The sequence below is a fragment of the Ovis aries genome, chromosome 2 (assembly GCF_016772045.2).
Source record: "Ovis aries strain OAR_USU_Benz2616 breed Rambouillet chromosome 2, ARS-UI_Ramb_v3.0, whole genome shotgun sequence".
Taxonomy (NCBI): domain Eukaryota; kingdom Metazoa; phylum Chordata; class Mammalia; order Artiodactyla; family Bovidae; genus Ovis; species Ovis aries.
In genome coordinates, this window is record NC_056055.1 from 140162776 (window position 1) to 140181128 (window position 18353).

Below are 18353 nucleotides of genomic sequence, written 5' to 3' on the forward strand. Positions count from 1 at the left end.
ATTTCTCTTCTCCAAACCCTCCCCCACTCCCAGATGAAGCACATTATTTTCATGAACTCCTGGGTTCATTTTTCTGGGTCCCTTAGGGTTTGTTTCGGAGAAGGCAATGGCACCCCACTCCAGTACTCTTGCCTGGAAAATCCCATGGATGGAGGAGCCTGGTAGACTGCAGTCCATGGGGGTCGCTAAGAGTCGGACATGACTGAAGCAACTTAGCAGTAGGGTTTGTTTCCCAAAGATCATTTTATAGTTTAGTTTTCTATTTTCCCCCTAGTAAATAAGTTTAACATTATCTGGTGGGAATTAACTGGATTATACTGCTCTTATATATTTTTCAAACCTTAAAGAGAAATTCTGACTTTTTACCTGATATCCTTCAAAGGCATTTAAACAACATTTGAATGCAGACTATGGCATACTTTTTTCCTTCATCTTCTTAGTCAGATTAGAGTTGGCCATAGATTAATTTAATTGTTAACTATTTTACATCCTCTTCTTTTGGTGTTTTCAAAAACTGGTTAAAACAGCCTTTAACTTTTGACCAAGAAAAATTACTCATGTCAATTTGATTTTTCCAAATGACTTGATCTTATTTTCTCAATTAAAAGACCATGATACTTCTGTTTCTCCTTTATTTGTAAGGATGGTATCACAGTTTGCCACAGTCTCTATTTGTTTAAATGAAGAGATTGAGTATTAAGGTTATGACTTTTTATTACTGAAACTGGTTCCCAAAGTGAGAATATGAATTAACCTAATGACAAAAATAGTCATATAAATCAGATGAGAAATTGCCTACCTTTTTTCTCGTTCATGAACCATCCTCCACCTCACTTTGTGTGGCCTCAGTGAATGACTGATTCCGTAGATGTAGTCATGGCAGCAATGTTGATTTCTTCCCCTTGTCTGGCACTTCTTACCTCTCTTGTCTTCCATTTAAGCGGTTCTGGGCACTCTGTCTCCACTATCATGTGATTAGCTGACAGTTTAATCAAGCAAAGGCATGTCAGTGGTAGCCCTGTGCTTTCTGCTCTCTAGTGACATCCGAAATAGGTGTGTGCTTGCCATGTGTCGAATTTGCCAACTTGCTGTCATGTTCCCTAGTGGCTGAGAAATTGTCAGTGGTGCAGTGTTGTGAGTGAAGTGAGTGTTGAAGGCATCTTCTACCAGATTTCCCATCCCTTGTTACACTCTTTCCCCTAGGAATTTCAAAATGATGTTTCACAACTTAGCCCTTTTATATGTGGGGCAACCTTAAAAGAATGAAGAACAAACAGGTGGGAAAGCAGTAATTTCTCAAAAAATTTAGCTAGGGCAGGGACTGGTCTATAAGTGCCAAGGCTCTTTTCTAAGAGGCAACATGGAAGTCCTTCTAGCAAGTATTGACAGCAATATTACCTGCATCTTAAAATGTATCTTGACTATATATTCTATAGTAGTAGCTAGCAACTTTTTTTTTTTTTTTTTGAGACTTCCCTGGTGGCTCAGATGGTAAAGCGACTGCCTACAGTGCGGGAGACCCGGGTTCAATGTGAACTAATTCCACCTTTAATCAAAACTGTATGGTGTATCTCTTTTGTAACAGGATGACAGTAATTCACGGAGGGGCAGACATTCCTCATCCCTTTTCAATAAGCTTGTTTGAAGGACAGTTGTTCTTCACCGATTGGACAAAGATGGCTGTATTGAAGGCAAACAAGTTCAAGGAGACTAACCCCAGATTGTACTACCGCTCTTCCCTGAAGCCGTTTGGAGTGACTGTTTACCATGGCCTCAGGCAGCCCGATGGTAGGCACCCCCCTCAACAGAGGAAAAACCCTGCTTGGTACAGGCCTTGATTAGAAAGGTCTTCTCAAAGTTCTCATGAGATTTGGGAGGTGTTCTCAAATGTTTGATGGATTATCTAGAGAGTTAAACTAGCTGAAGTTAGCTTTGCAGGTCATGGGTATTTTAGAGAAGTTGATGTATTTCAGAATTAAAATGCCCAGTCTACAAAGAACATAGAGATGTGTTTAACAGACATTTATTGGCATATGCAGTGTACCAGATCCTGTCTACAGGCTGGAGAAAGAGCAGCAAATACACTAAAATTACCCATCCTTTGTCTACTGGGAGAAATCTCCTAATTCAACTTTCTAATATTACAGTCAAAGAAGTCAGACCCAGAAGGAAATGACATGCCTAAGTGGCCATTTCATTTGGGCAGTGCCAGAGCTCTTTTTTTTTTTCTTCTTCTTCCTTGTGTGACACCTGTTTAGCATTGGGTTTGGTGTCTCTCAGGATAGTCACTAATCAAAGAAATGAAATATTTTGATTCAGACACTGTTAAGTCTTATGTTATTTTATAATAAGTTTGGTTTCAAGGTTTTAAACTGACATGACTGGACTGTGTCCATAGCTCTTTTCTGCATTTGCTTATGCATCAGAGGAAAAAAAAACACAAACTAGGCTATGTTGGAAGAAAGCTTAATATCAGTGAACAGTAATTCAGAGAAAGAAAGATTTAACTTTAAATCTCTAATGCTAAGTGATGAGTCTGGCTTTCTGGAGAAAGACTATAAAGTAATTAGGCTGATTTAAAAACCCAAACAAACCAACCTCTAGAACTGATAGTTTCAGATGACTACCCTTCCTACATAAACACTTCATTGGAAAATATGTACTATATATATATATAATATATATATATATAAAGTATATATAATATAGATATATATTATATATCTATATGAAAGTATATACTATATTAGAAAATATCTATTTGGAATGATCAATTCATGGCTACTAAACTCACATCTGCCCTTGACCAAAAGTATAACCCAGTTTCATCATCTAAATTATATTATTTGCCTCAGAGTGATACCTGCCTATGTTTCTCAAAATGAATCTACTTGAGAAGGTAAAGAGACTATTTTAAAGAGTAAGTTAAAGGATAAGAAAACAATTTCAAAAGCAGACATTTTTAACTTTGACAGCCTTGCGTACTATAAACTTTCTAAAGTCATTGCCTTGAGAATTGTTTTTAGATGTATAGACTGGTTTGTGTTTCAGACATGTAGGGTTTTGGAATTAGATCTGGATTTGAATATTAGTTTAGTTGTTTAGCAACTAAATAATCTTGAGCAAGTTGTCAAACCTTTTGGAACTTCGGTTTCCTTTTCTGTAAAATTGGGATAATGTTTACCTCTTAGAATCTTTGGTGGTAAATTGTCTTACAAAGTAAGTATCCAGGGAGGTTATTTGGGGGAAGTCAAGTTTTAATCACTGATGCTAGCAGACAAAGTGATACAGTTACTGGGAGGATAAGAACCCTCAAGGCTATTCAATTTCAATTTTGTGTGTGTGTGTGGCCACTATCAGTTTAAGAGTAAATTCAAGAGCAGCAATGGGATTGGGAGCAGTTAAATGGATGTGTACAGTAATAACCAGTAGTGATGTCTCCAAGGAGTTGCAAACCCATTTCACCCATAGGTCGCAAAATGGCTTCGCATGTCTTGGATAAATAAGCATTTCTAATTGAGATTTAACAGTACACATTTTTCCTTCCAGCAAGAAATCCATGTGCACATGAAAATGGGGGCTGTCAGCACATCTGTGTCCTCAGCCACAGAACATTCAATGGTGGTTTGGGTTACCGTTGCAAGTGTAGGCTTGGCTACATTCCGGATTGGGATGACTATCACTGTGTTGGTAAGATCACTTTTGGACTATCTTTCTGACAGTCAGCACAGGGCTGTTCGTGTACTGCTTTGGGACTGGGCCAGCTCCCTGTAGCACTTCTTCACAGCGAATAAGCTTTTGGTAGCCCATGGGCATCTTCCTTTGTAGGCACCATTCCTTTTGTACAACGAATGTGTTTGAAGATGTAAATTTCCATCATTTGGAACACATTCAGGGTTTCCTTGGGTGACTGTCATTCCTGAAATCACTTTCTTTCTTTAAACTATGCTCTTGAAATTCATAGAATTTAATTTTGAGCCTTTTACTCTACCACATGTATACCTTTAGATGTTAGTCTTAACCCTAGTGGGAAGCACTTGCCATCACCTTTATTGACTTCTTTTAGCTCACCACTTTGCCAGTCAGGTAATCACATCTTGATCCCACCTCGCTTTACGGCTGTATTCCAAACTAAACTCCTAAGTGTTGGGGTAGCTCATTTCTTCATCTGGTGTTTACTCCTCAGTTCAGATTTTCTCTCTATATCTGCTTCTATGCTCTGGTTTGCATTCGTGCCTTAAATGCATAGTCTTCCTCTTTGATCACCTACACATCTACTCACATTAAAATAAAACGCTACCTCGTTTTCATCTGATGATGAAATACACTCCTACAATATTTGTTTCTCTCATTTATTGTCCCTTTGACAACTCCTTTTTAATTAATGCTTTTTACACATTCTTACTCCCTGCTGTTACTTCTGGATTAGTATGTAAATTCTCTTATTTTAACTTGAACAAATTTGTTCACTTTGTAGGTCATCCTAGATTCAGATAAAAATCACCGTCACTGCAAAAACCATGTTCTCCTTTTTGATTTCCTGGCCCATTGTCTCTGCCTTCTTCTTTGATTTTACACATCATTTCTTCTTTCCTGTTTCCTTCATTCCTCTCCTCCCTTTCTGCTTTCCTTCCTTTGTTTCTTTCTAAATAATTTACCTGGTTGCTGTTAATCTTCTTTTTTGCTGGTCTTCGCATCTCCTAAACTGCAGTAGGATTCTTGATATAGATCTCTACACAAAAGTTAATGTAACTTGAGAATTTTGATGGAATCATTATTCAGTTAATACCAATTTGGAAATTCAGCATATGGACACCATGTGTTATATAAGTTTAATCTTAAGAATAAATTTCTCAGGGAGAAGTAAGATTGTAATACTTACTGCCTTTATAGTATTTTCCTTCTTTCCATTATTTCTAACTATGTTTTTTACTTATTTTTTGTATTTATTTCAGAATTATCAGATGTAACTTAGGGGGGTAAAAGTAATTTCTCTGGAACTGGGAGAAGGTAAGAACCATGCTGTGGTTGACTGCGTGTGTCCTTCTTTCTACAGCTGCTGAACGGTTTCTGCTCTTTTCATCTAATCTGGTTGTTCGTGGCATCCCACTCACCCTCTCTCACCAGACGGATGTCATCCTTCCAGTGTCAGGATCTTCTTCCGTCTTCCTTGGGATTGATTTTGATGCCCGCGAGAAGGCTATCTTTTTTTCAGATACGAAGAAAAACATTATTTATAGACAAAAGCTTGATGGTACAGGTAAGAATGGTTTTAAAGTTGTTTTTTTTTTCTCTCTGGTTTTGTCTGTTTTCAATAATAATACAAATCATTTGCCCTATAAAACTTTTGCATTCACTTCTTAAGCAGGATATTTTACTAAGCTTGCTAAATGTTTTTAAATAGGGAAATCTATAAATTAGGTCTAAGTGAACACTTCCTTTATTTTCAAAATAAGTTACAAATGAGGATGCATTTTAAAACATTTATTGACAGCTACAAATATTGCCATATTGACACTTCATAAAAGGAGGGTTAAATGTATGAAAGCTGTTAATGGGTTAATTGACTAGAGGCTGTTCCCTTTGCAAGCAGCCAGATTGAGCCAATGGAATGATCTCTGTCTAGGGTTGCTATACCACCTAAATGGAATTTTTACAATATATGAATTATATGTAAATATAGATTTACTGTAAGTAAGTTTCTAGTTAATTGGAATTCTGTTAAAATTTTCATAATCCTCACAGAAAGATAAATTATAGTCAGTCAGACCTTATCAGTTGGGTACTATCATGATCCAGTACTTTGATTTTACCATCCACTAATGGGTCAAAAACTGAAGTCTGAAAAAAAAGAGTAGCCAGAATAACATAGCAACTAAGAGGGCCAGCTCAGGAGCCCACTGCTTAGTTTCAAAACCTGACTTCTCACATTTCTTAGTTGTATAATCTTGGGAATGTTACTGTGAAGTAGGAATAATAATAAAGGCACTACATAACTCAATGTTTTTGATAGGATTTTAGGTTAATGCATTTAAAACACCTAGAATGATGCCTGGAAAATATTAAATATTTTCAGTAAATGTTAGCTAGATAGTTGGATAGCATCACTGACTCAATGGACGTGAGTTTGAGCAAACTCTGGGAAATAGTGAAGGCCAGGGAAACCTGGTGTGCTGCAATTCATGGAGTCACAAAGAGTTGGACATGACTTAGCAACTGAAGAACGACAAAAGCTATTATTGTAGCTGTTATCAATGAAAAACTTTATTACTCTGCTCCACCCTGCCCAACTCAGACTTGCTCACTAGAGGTAATTCCTTACCATTCTTTAATCCCCATGTTTCTAAATACTTACACTTACTAATACTTATACTGTTACTAATACTTACTAATACAATTATTAGTAAGTATTAGTAATTAGTAAGTTACTAATACTTACTAATGTTTATACTGTTACTGAGTCCAAGTTCATACAACTCACTGCAAGGCAGGCTAGTAAACCTAGAGATAAGTTGTTCCAGCCAGGAATAGCAACTTTATTTGGAAAGCCAACAGACTAAGAAATTGGTGGACTAGTATCCCAAAAAACCATCTTACCCAAGTTAGAATTCAGGCCTCTTTTATATTTAAAGCAGAGAGGATTTGGCTGGTGAATCTTTTGTCCTTGGAGCTATCCATGTAATCTGTTTACCATGTTGCTATAAACTACCAACAAAGCAAAAGCTGTTCTCTGTTCTGCAACTTTTTATCTCTACAGAAAGAAAGTAGAAAGTATTAGTCACTCAGTCATGTCTGATTCTTTGGGACCCCATAGACTGTAGCCCACTAGACTCCACTGTCCAAGAAATTCTCCAGACAAGTATACTGGAGTGGGTTGCCATTCCCTTCTCCAGGTATCTTCCTGACCCAGGGATCAAACCCATGTCTCCTGCATCACAGACAGATTCTTTACCACTAGGGCCCCCTGGGAAGCCTTTTATCTGTGTGTGTGTGTTCAGTCACTCAGTCTTGTCCAACTCTTTGCGACCCCATGAACTATAGCCTCCCAGGCTCCTCTGTCCAAGGAATTCTCCAGAAAAGAAGAGTGGAGTGGGTTGCTATTTCCTACTCTAGGGTTTTATCTCTACATAAAAGGAAAATATATACCTTTAAATGTCACAGCCTTGAGAATGGGCTATCCTGTGTATTTTATCCCATAGGCAACATTCCTTTACAAAAGGTGCCGAGCCTGCACAACTAACCACAGGCAGCAGAGAACAAAGGTTAGAGCTAAAGGAATAGATGCAATATGGAATCAGGGTTATTCTTCTCTGTTGCAGTACCTTTTCTTGATTTGTCATTTTAGACATTTATTTTCCTTGTTACAGATAAGGAATCAGCTCTCCTTTTCCCTCCTCTTCTCCCTAAAAAGCTAGAACGTAATTTTTTGTTCACTGCTGAATCAAGTAGTCTTTCATAATGACATTTCTTGAACAAATGTTGATCCCCCCGCCCCGCCCCCTCCGGAGTTTAACAATTGCTCCATCTTAATTTGCTTAGTTTCTTCTATAGCTATTATATTTTCCCCAAACAGATCTATCAAGTGCTTATCTGTGTATCTACATATTTATCAAATGCAAAATCTGTGATTTTTTTTTCCCCTCTGCTGTATAGTTGAATCTGGCACACAGCTCTTCTGACCTCCATCTGCTGTTTCTCTCTGTTGGTTTTCCTATTTCTGGCAAGCCATTTATTTCTCTTTCCAGACTTATTTCCATACTTTGCTGAAACACATTATATCATAGCTTTGAATGGGTAGGGTGGTATATAATTTGAGTCTGAATTTACTTTTATTTTGTCCTGCAATTCGATCATTTGACAAGGTGTAGGGTGAAAGCAGTTTTACCTTAGAAATTTGAGGACACTGACGCACTCTCTTTTAGTAGCCCCTGTCAGAAGGCCTATGCCATCGGCAGTAGGCTTTCAGTGTATATGACCTTTCTTGGGAGAGAGTCTTTTTGTTTCTTTTTGGAAGCTTTTAGAATCTTTTGGTGATCCTTTTCATCTTGAGATTTCTCTCCTATTCTGGGAGTTTTCTTGCCCCTGCTTTTTCTATGCAAGCATGTTAGGTTACTCATCTGTTTTCTTATCTTTCCTTTCCTAGTTTTCATCTCTATCATTTCGTTCTACTTTCAGTGAGACTTTTTTTTGGCATTTTAGTTTTAGTCTATCAGATATTTAATTTTCTATGTTGAAGAGCTCCTTCTTGCTCTCTGATTATCTCTTTTTAAAAATAAAGCCTTGGACTTCCCTGGTGGTTCAGTGGCTAGAACTCCATGCTCCCAAAGCAGGGGGCTCAGATGTGATCCCTGGTCAAGGAACCAGACCCCACATTCCTCAACTAAGACCCAGTGCAAATAAATAAATTAATTAATTGAAAAATAAATTTAATCTTTTCTTAGTCTATGAAAGTATTAATTACATTAAATGATTAATTTTTCTCTTTCCATTTCCTTTGGGTTGCTTTTTCTTTCGGGTTGTTTTCAGATGTCCTTTTTATGAAGGAAACTTAAGTTTCTTTGAGCCTTGTTTGATAGTAAGAGCAAAGCTATAAAGTGCTGGCCAGAAAGCTATAGGTATGAATGGGCCTCATCAGGTGGTTATCAAGCAGCCTTTTTGTTGAGAAGTTTCCAAATGTCGGTATCAGCAAATCCTTTCTGGAGATAGTCAATTTCTCCTTCTCCCTGTTGGGGTGAGGAGTAAGAGGGGGAAGCTGGTATCTGTGTTCTGGGAGCAGTGCAGATGAGAGGGGGCAGAGGCCCCTTCAGTTCAGTGTTCGCAGGCAGAATCCTCCTGTGTTCAGTTCTGTGCAGAACCCAGTCCTCTGTCATGCCACACGTCCTCAGCCCGCAGCCTCTCTGCTTGAGTTGCCTCCGAGGAAAAAAATCTCAGATCTCTTAGAGGGGGCAGAGGAGAGGAGTGTCTCAGATGCTCGGGGTCTTGGGTTCAGCTGTTCCCCGTACCACCTTTTTGATTTATTTATTGGCTGTGGTGAGTCTTCACTGTTGCATGTGGGCTTTCTCTTGTTGCAGCGAGCAAGGGCTACTCTTGCTTGTGATGCGTGGGCTTCTCATTGCGGTAGCATCTCTTGTTCCAGAACACAAGCTCTAGGTGTGCAGGCTTCAGTATTTGCTCCCCTTGGGCTCTAGAGTGTTGGCTCAGGAGTTGTGGCGCACGGGCATAGTTGCTCCATGGCTTGTGGGATCTTCCCTGACCAGGGATCAAACCGGTGTCCCTTGCATTGCAAGGCAGATTCTTAACCACTGGACCACCAGGGAAGCCTCTCTACCAGGGTAGTTACTCACCCCTGCCTTTTTCAGAATCTGCGGCCTCTGCATGCAGGTAAGCTGAGGCTTTTGCATGTGTGGGTGTTGGTGCTCACCTCTGCTGGTATATCTCACCTTTTATTTAGTTAGTTATCCCTTCTCCAGTTTCTTTCTCTTCATCTGTTCTTCTACTGGAAGGAAGAGGAGATAAACTTGTGGTTAATCTGTTAGTTTGAACCAGAAGACCTTTTCTCTGGGGACTGGAATTACATCTGCAGAGCTGCTGCACACAGGCTGTCTCCCGTAGGTGCCTCCACGGGTCAGCTTCCTATAGTTTTGGCAACTGCAGTTCTCATCATGGTTTTCTTTCTTCTTTTTAAAAAAAAAAAAAAAATTTCAAGTCCGCATGCTGAGAAAATTGCCTTTTAAGATAGTGGTTAAACTCTTTGCACTTTGGTTAGGGAGATATTATGTTTGCTGTTTTTCCCAGTGAGAAGTGAAATTCAATGAGTTTATGTGCAAAAACTGTTTGAAGTCAGATTGAAGTCAATATAGGCTGACCCTCAGGGAACTTGCCCCATCAGTGATCCTTTCTCTTCTTCAACTTTTTTTGTTCTATTGACTTATCCTCATCAGATATGCTGAAGTCTCTCTCATCCTAAAAATCCTTCCACCCACCCTCTATTTCATGTTCCTCTTTGATTGCAGTCTTCTGTCCTCAAGTTTGTGGACAAGCACCTTGATAGTTTGGTGTACAGTTTTTAAGCCCTACTTCCATATCTACATTTCTCACCTCTTTGCACTATGTCACTTTCTTGAAACCAATCTTACCCTAGTCATCTCCAGTCACTTTGTTATAAACTTTCAGTTCTTATCTTTGGCACCTTAGTCATTTTCTTAAATGTTTTTTCCCCTTGACAACAAACACACTCCTGAATTTCCTTCTGTTTCTTGACCATTATTTCTACTGTTCCTTAAACATTTATTCTTTCAGTTCAGTTTAGTTCAGTCGCTCAGTCATGCCTGACTCTTTGCGACGCCATGAACCACAGCACGCCAGGCCTCCCTGTCCAGCACCAGCTCCCAGAGTCCACCCAACCCATGTCCACTGAGTCAGTGATGCCATCCAATGATCTCATCCTCTGTCGTCCCCTTCTCCTCCTGCCCTCAATCTTTTCCAGCATCAGGGTTGTTTCAAATGAGTCAGCTGTTCGCATCAGGTGGCCAAAGTATACGAATGAACACCCAGTACTGATCTGCTTTAGGATGGACTGGTTGGATCTCCTTGCAGTCCAAGGGACTCTCAAGAGTCTTCTCCAGCACCACGGTTCAAAAGCATCAATTCTTTGAAAAGCATCAAAGCTTTCTTTATACTCCACCTCTCACCTCCATACATGACCACTGGAAAAACCATAGCTTTGACTAGATGGACCTTTGTTGACAAAGTAATGTCTCTGCTTTTGAATATGCTGTCTAGGTTGGTCATAACTTTCCTTCCAAGGAGTAAGCGTCTTTTAATTTCATGGCTGCAATCACCATCTGCAGTGATTTTGGAGCCCCCAAAAATAAAGTCTGACATTGTTTCCACTATTTCCCCATCTATTTGCCTGAAGTGATGGGACCGGATGCCATGATCTTCGTTTTCTGAATGTTGAGCTTTAAGCCAACTTTTTCACTCTCCTCTTTCAGTTTCATCAAGAGGCTCTTTAGTTCTTCTTTACTTTCTGCCATAAGGGTGGTGTCATCTGCATGTGTGAGGTTATTGATATTTCTACCGGCAATCTTGATTCCAGCTTGTGCTTCCTCCAGCCCAGCATTTCTCATGATGTACTCTGCATATAATTTAAATAAGCAGGGTGACGATATACAGCCTTGACGTACTCCTTTTCCTGTTTGGAACAGTCTGTTGTTCCATGTCCAGTTAGTTCTAACTGTTGCTCCTGACCTGCATACAGATTTCTCAAGAGGCAGGTCAGGTGGTCTGTATTCCCATCTCTTGAAGAATTTTCCACAGTTTATTGTGATCCACACAGTCAAAGGCTTTGGCGTAATCAATAAAGCAGAAATAGATGTTTTTCTGGAATTCTCTTGCTTTTTTGTTGATCCAGCAGATGTTGGCGATTTGATCTCTGGTTCCTCTGCCTTTTCTAAAACCACCTTGAACTTCTGGAAGTTCATGGTTCACATATTGCTGAAGCCTGGCTTGGAGAATTGTAAGCATTACTTTACTAGCATGTGAGATGAGTGCAATTTTGCAGCAGTTTGAGCATTCTTTGGCATTGCCTTTCTTTGGGATTGGAATGAAAACTGACCTTTTCCAGTCTTGTGGCCACTGCCTAGTTTTCCAACTTTGCTGGCATATTGAGTGCAGCACTTTCACAGCATCATCGTGCAGTATTTGAAATAGCTCAACTGAATTCCATCACCTCCGCTAGTTTTGTTTTTTCTTTATCTGTCCTGTATGCAATTGTGATCTCTAGTGTTCAACATGGGTCCTCTCTTCTAATTGTGCGTTTTCTTCCACATAATTCTGCACCTTCTGTGTCTTTCGTTACCATCTAATGTATTAAGTATAAATTAGTGTAGGGAAACATATGATAGGCCATTTCCTGAATGCTTTTCCTCCTAACCTGTAGAATGAAGGGAAAGGTCAGAGAAGGATTCTTGCAGAAAGTGCTAAAACTCTCAAACCAAGCCCACATTCTGGTGTTCACATCCATTGCACCAATTGCCTCTTGGATACTTCACCTGGATATCCCACAGACCACCTGAAAACCAATGTGTCTAAATATTCACCATTCTTCCTCCTCCCCAGACCTCTTGCCCCAAGGGAAAGGTGTTACCTCTTACCTGCTGCCCCACCCTCCCCAAATCTGGTGGTCACCCACACTTCTTCCTTTCGTTTAGCCTCTATCATTAGCTTGTTAACCTCTAGCCATGCTTCTGAACATGTGGAATCCTCAGGGTCTCTCCTTCCCACTTCCACATCTTTTCTACAGCCCTTCATTCACCACTTCCTTTGGGAAACCTCTCCATAGGACTTCGCTGGTGGTCCAGTGGTTAAGGCTTTGCTTCCACTTCATGGGGCATTGGTTAAATCCGTGGTTAGGGAATTATGATCCTGCATGCCATCTGGTGGGGTCAAGATAAGTAAATAAATAAGAACAAAACATCGCTCTACACCTATTGTCATTGTGCAGTTGCTAAGTCGTGTCTGACTCTTTGCAGCCCCATGGATTGCAGCACACCAGGCTTCCCTTTCTTTCACCATCTCCTGGAGTTTGCTCATATTCATGTCAGTGATGCTGGTTAACCATCTCACCCTCCTGTACTTCCTGCCATAATTTCCGTACCATCCTGTGCATACCTCTATCACAGCAGCCAGTATTCTTCTATTGCTTTCCCTCTTGCCCTAATTGCCTCCCCTCACCTCTCCTACTTCATTATAGATATCTTGAAGACAGTGTCCACATTTCTGTCAATTTTATATGACTCAGTTTCCGCATGTGGAAAGTAGAGATAATAGTAATTCCTGCTCTTGAGCTGTTGTGAGGATGGATGAATTCATGTAAAGTACTTGGGCTCCTTTCAGGCTCATGAAGTGAAGTGAAGTGAAGTCGCTCAGTTGTGTCTGACTCTTTGTGACCCCATGGATTGTAGCCTACCAGGCTCCTCCATCCATGGGAATGTCCAGGCAAGAATACTGAAGTGGGTTGTCATTTCCTTCTCTAGGAGATCTTCCTGACCCGGGATTGAACCCTGGTCTCCCGCATTGTAGGCAGACTCTTTACTGTCTGAGCCATCAGGGAAGTGGTGGCTCATAGTAAGTGCTCAGTATAAGCTGCTGTTAGTAATACTATTAGCAGTATCATGTTTCCTCAATGTCTAGTATGGTGTCTAGCACACAGAGGACTTAATAAGTGGGAAAAAGACTAGAGTTGTTCCATCAAAAGAAAGAGGTGTGATTGTTTACTCTGATTCACTTTTTTTTTTTTAAAGAAAAAGGAGGGGGAAAGGCATAAAAATTCACAAAGGAAAAAGTGGTCTTTGTTTCTCCTCATACCCAGTTCTGATTTCCTTTCTGGCTGCTGGGCTTTCCCCAACTTGGCAACTTTGTGGCTATGAAAGGATTGTTGATGAGAAGGTTGGGCGGGAATGCCTCACAGATACCCCCAGTCGTACCTGGCAGTGTCAGCTTATCAGTGCTGTCTGTGGGTGGTGGTTGTGAGTATGTGAACTCAGGTATCTCTTCTTCAGATGTTCTGTACTGAGAAATTTTTTCTGAAAGGTTGAACAAGGGAGTAAATCCAGGCCATACCACTGCTGGTTCTGTTTAACAGAATCATATCTATTCTTTGAGATCCAGACGTTTGCAGATGAGTAGATTCTAGGTTTATCTCATGTGTTGCTTTGCAGTTTACAGTTGCTTTTTTTTTTTTTTTTTAAAGAATTTCATGTTACTGAAATATTCTTTGCATGCTCACACAAAGTTTAAATATGCAGTGATAGGAAAATGTATATCATATAAAATATGCTTACTTTAAACCATGTCCATATTTTAATTTACAGGAAGAGAAATTATCACAGCTAACAGGGTGCCAGGTGTTCAGAGTTTGAGTTTTGATTGGATTTCGAGGAATCTCTATTGGACAGATTCTTCTTATAGGAGTGTCAGTGTCATAAAGCTAGCTGATAAATCAAGACGTACAATCATCCAGAATTTAAATAACCCACGGTCAATCGTAGTTCATCCTACTGCTGGGTAAGTATGTTCATGTTTTCTTAAGAAAACAAGTGATGCCATAGGTATTTGACAAATTTAGTAAATACAAGATTGAACCGTGTAAATTGAAATCACCTTAGATTGTATCCTTTTAGCATATGCTGAAATTATCACTTTACCTCCTTTCAAACACTTTCTCCTAAGTTTTGGCTTTCCCAGCCTTCCCCGAACTGTGTTTTTTTCATAGTCACATAGGACCAAACAGTGAGTCACAGATTCTGTGGAGAAGGAATGAATATGCAGCAGAATTATCAGGAAAGGCTCAAATTCCTTCCCAGCTTTAATGCATTGATGCAAAGCTTACCAAAGCTTTCTAAATCGTTCAGTAGTTTTCAGAACGAAAAGTCTTTCAGACCACGAAGTGTTTAACCACTGCATTGTTGATGGAGTCAGGCAAGAAAAGACAGAGCATTTCACATCATCCCTTCTCGTTCTTACCTTTGTTATTTAAATATGTGTGATAGTTTGATAGCGTACCATAAAGTCTAAAGCCAGGTAGTTATGTTTTAATAGAGTAATAAAAAAGTGATAACTGGTAACTTACTAAAGCCTGATTGAGGGTACATAGCAAACATTTTACATAGTGCATAATCTCATCTAATCCAAAAGCTGGTTTGTGAGTGAGTATATACAAGACCTGTTTTGGACCTCACAGAGATAAAGTAACTTGCTAAAGGACCCACAGCTATTAAGCAACAGTTAGTATTAAAATTCCAGACCTATCTGACTGCAAAGCCTGTGTGTCTAACATATTTTAAAACTGACGATGGTATTGATAAGAAGTTTTATTGCCCGATAGAGAGTTAAATGTTGATTTTCTAGTGAATTTATCTTAAGCTAAAGTCTTTGGCAGTGGGTTTTAAAAAGGCGTTAAATTCCTTTCCTAATCAGTCATTCATTTAAAACAATATGAAGTCACATTTCAGAAAGTTACCTTTTGGAAAAGACTCATTTTAGTTCTTAAGGCTCACATGAAACAGAAGAGCTTTCCTCCCCTATACTTATATTTTTGCTACCCTTCGAAATTAAAAAAAAAAAAAAAGCATAAAAAAGATGTCTTGGGTAAGACATCTTGGGTACATTGATTTGGGTGCGTTTTTAATTAGGAATGAAATGCTCTGCTGCAAATTCCTTGTGGAAGATGATTGAAGAGTCATCTAGTGGATCCTGGATGTTTAATCTAGAAAGAAAGCAAGAGAATATAAAATCTGTTTTTGCTTTTGTTTTGCTCATCGTTTATTTTATTTCAAGGACATTTAGTATTAATAATCTGAATTGTGTCTTTTTAAAGAACCTACTTGGTGACAATAGTCCTGAAGTCTATCACAATGGTTCTCTGCCCTGGATGCTCATTTTAATGCTATTTGTATTTTCTATATATTTTTTTTATATAAACCCTACAGAAAACTAGTTTGCAGCAATTCTCTGGAGGATCTGTGTTTGTGTTAGATCTAAGTTATGTAGTTTGTGTCAATGTTAACATCTTTGATTTATTAACTCCTTTTCTAGGTATATATTCTTCTCGGTTTGGTACCGTCCTGCTAAAATCCTGAGAGCATGGGCTGATGGATCTAACATTTTACCTATAGTAAACACTACTCTTGGGTGGCCTAGTGGGCTGTCCATTGATTGGAGGTAAGTAGGAATCATCCCAAATTGCTGCTAAGGGAGACATATTGTAGTTGGCCAGCTTCTGCTGGGATGAAAATGTATGCATTAAAATGAATATTCTGAAAATTGTTAGATGAAGCAGAATAGGGCAAGACTCAGGGAAAGAGAAGGAGGATTTGATGAAGTACTGGTCATGTGTAATTTTTACAGGGGCCATCTTGAAGATAGGAAATCTTTGGTGTCAACAAATATATATCTGCCTGTATGTACTATGGAAGGATTTTTAGAATATCAGATTTTAAATTTTAAGATATTGATCTGTCAAGGAATATAGGAAAAGGTGGAGAAGGAAATGGCAACCCACTCCAGTGTTCTTGCCTGGAGAATCCCAGGGACGGGGGAGCCTAGTGGGCTGCTGTCTATGGGGTCGCACAGAGTCGGACACGACTGAAGCGACTTAGCAGCAGCAGCAGCAACAGGGTAAACGAGCTTAGATATGTCAAATACAAAAGCAGTTCATAGGAGAAAAAATAGGAAGAGATGTGTTTAACCTTTCAAACATAAGTCACTAACAGTATTTTTCCTAAATGTGAATTTAATAAGGCAAAAACTAAAATTCTTAACTTGAAGATAACATTTCAGGTTTTCTAAGACATTTGAAAATCACTTCATGAAAGTTGCTTTGTTTTTCTGAGGAACATAAGACTATTAAACTTTGCTTAATGAATGAATTGCTGTTGTTTATTTTCTAAGTCGTGTATGACTCTTCTGCAACCCCACGGACTGTCCAGCTCTTAGTTGTGTCCAACTCTTTCCACTCCATGGACTGTAGCCCACCAGTTCCTCTGTCCATGGGATTTCGCAGGCAAGAATACTGGCCTGGGTTGCCATTTCCTTCTTCAGGGAGTCTTCCTGACCCAGGGATCGAACCCATGTCTCCTGTGTTGCAGACAGATTCTTTACTGCTGTTCCACCAGGGAAGCCCTTGATTTGAATGCCCTTAGTATAAGGTGTGCTTTTTTAGTTTCTGAATAACCAATAACCAAGTATTTTGTTATTCTAGTTCTTCACGATTATACTGGATAGATGCCTTTTTTGATAAAATTGAGCACAGTACCTTTGATGGTTCAGACAGAAAAGCCCTGACCAATATACCTCAGTTGACAAATCCATTTGGACTTGCTGTCTCTCAAGGTATGTTTTGAAGCAAAAGTGTTTTATTTATACTGTGCAAGCTGTATAAAACTCATCCTCATTTGGCAATCTCATAATTCCAGAAAAACTGGTCACTTATGAAATGGTGCTCTTATGTCTAAATAAAACATTTGGTTTGTTGATGAAATATTAATTTTTTTCTGTTTGAGACATTTTTATATAACAGTGCATCTGTTTTCTTCCTCCCATCTCCCCTCTTGTGAGTATAGGCATGTTCTTGTGGGTTCAGTTGCTGGGAATAAGAATCTAGCTTGGCACCACGAAACAGGTGGTTTGCTTATTCTTGATAGTAGAGGTTCTGTGAATGATTGTGTAGCATGTGCCAGGCCAAGAGAGTGGAGAAACTAAAATCTACCCTGGTTCTGCTTGACAAACCATAATTAATCTAGTTAGAGAGGTGCCATTTTGTGATCCACCAAAGCCCCTACACTTAGGCTAGTTGTGTCTCAGGTTGAGACTTCCTGCATGCGTGCTAAGTCACTCAGTTTGACTCAGAAAGTATCTGACTCTTTGCGACTCTACGGACTATAGCCCTCCAGGCTCCTCTGTCCATGGAATTCTCCAGGGAAGAATACAGGAGTGGTTGCCATGCCCTCCGCCCAGGGGATCTTCCCGACCCAGGGATTGAACCCACGTCTCCTGCATTGCAGGTGAATTCTTTTCCATTGAGCCACCAGGGAAGTCCTGAAATTTTGTACTGTGAATAACTGTCATACTGCTTTTAAAAAAAAAGTGGACATTGACTATAATTCAAAGACTTTCTCATACACATGTAGTATGGAATGAATAACTAGTAAATATATTCCATATTCCCCCCTGTTTTCTGTGGAGGAGTGCATGTTATTTTAAAATATTTTAAGTGCTCTTGTGAGATTTTTGAGTCAGTTATAAATATGCAGCCCCCCTCTCCCCAGCCTGTGCATTCTTTTCCCCTTTCTACTAATGCTGTCCGACACATCCTATTTGTTCTCACATAGGAACAGTATAAACATGTTAAATTTTCTCTGCTGTTTGCTGGAATATTTTGCAATTAAATGAAAATGCAGTTTTTATTTAATTGCTGGTTTGCAGTTTGATTGCCAGTTAGGCTAAATATGATTTAGTGAGTCCAATGACTGATTAGTCATTGATTAGACCATAGATAAGGAAAACTGATTTTATGATAAAATTTGTGACATCTTAGTCATTTTCTGGTGAGTTGGAATTTTTAGTTGGTTATTGCTTTTTCCGTTGGAAAACTCTATTGAAATATGCATTTATTTCCCTGCTTTAGTATCTTAGGTAAAAAGAACACAATTGAATTTTTGATGTTTAAAATCTTGTATGGCCTCTTCCATTTTCAGCTTTGTGGAGCATTATTGTCTTTTAAGGTGTAGGAACACTTATGTGGATAAAATTTTATTAACCCCTAAACATGCACTAACATTTCCTTCTTGAAC

The 18353-nt window shown here is 39.2% G+C and overlaps 1 protein-coding gene across 2 annotated transcripts in view; it reads left to right on the plus strand.

Annotated features, from left to right (window-relative positions):
- The window catches only part of LRP2 (LDL receptor related protein 2), a 182818-nt gene that overhangs the window by 66472 nt on the left and 97993 nt on the right, over positions 1 to 18353 (plus strand). For both annotated transcript variants that reach the window (XR_006058749.1, XM_042243763.1), the window contains exons 14-19: positions 1586 to 1788; positions 3550 to 3690; positions 5057 to 5260; positions 13875 to 14067; positions 15598 to 15723; positions 16763 to 16893. Coding sequence is in view for 1 of the 2 variants with exons in the window: in XM_042243763.1 (XP_042099697.1) it covers positions 1586 to 1788; positions 3550 to 3690; positions 5057 to 5260; positions 13875 to 14067; positions 15598 to 15723; positions 16763 to 16893 (998 nt within the window). In the remaining variant the exon portion in view is untranslated. The remainder of the gene's footprint in view (positions 1 to 1585; positions 1789 to 3549; positions 3691 to 5056; positions 5261 to 13874; positions 14068 to 15597; positions 15724 to 16762; positions 16894 to 18353) is intronic.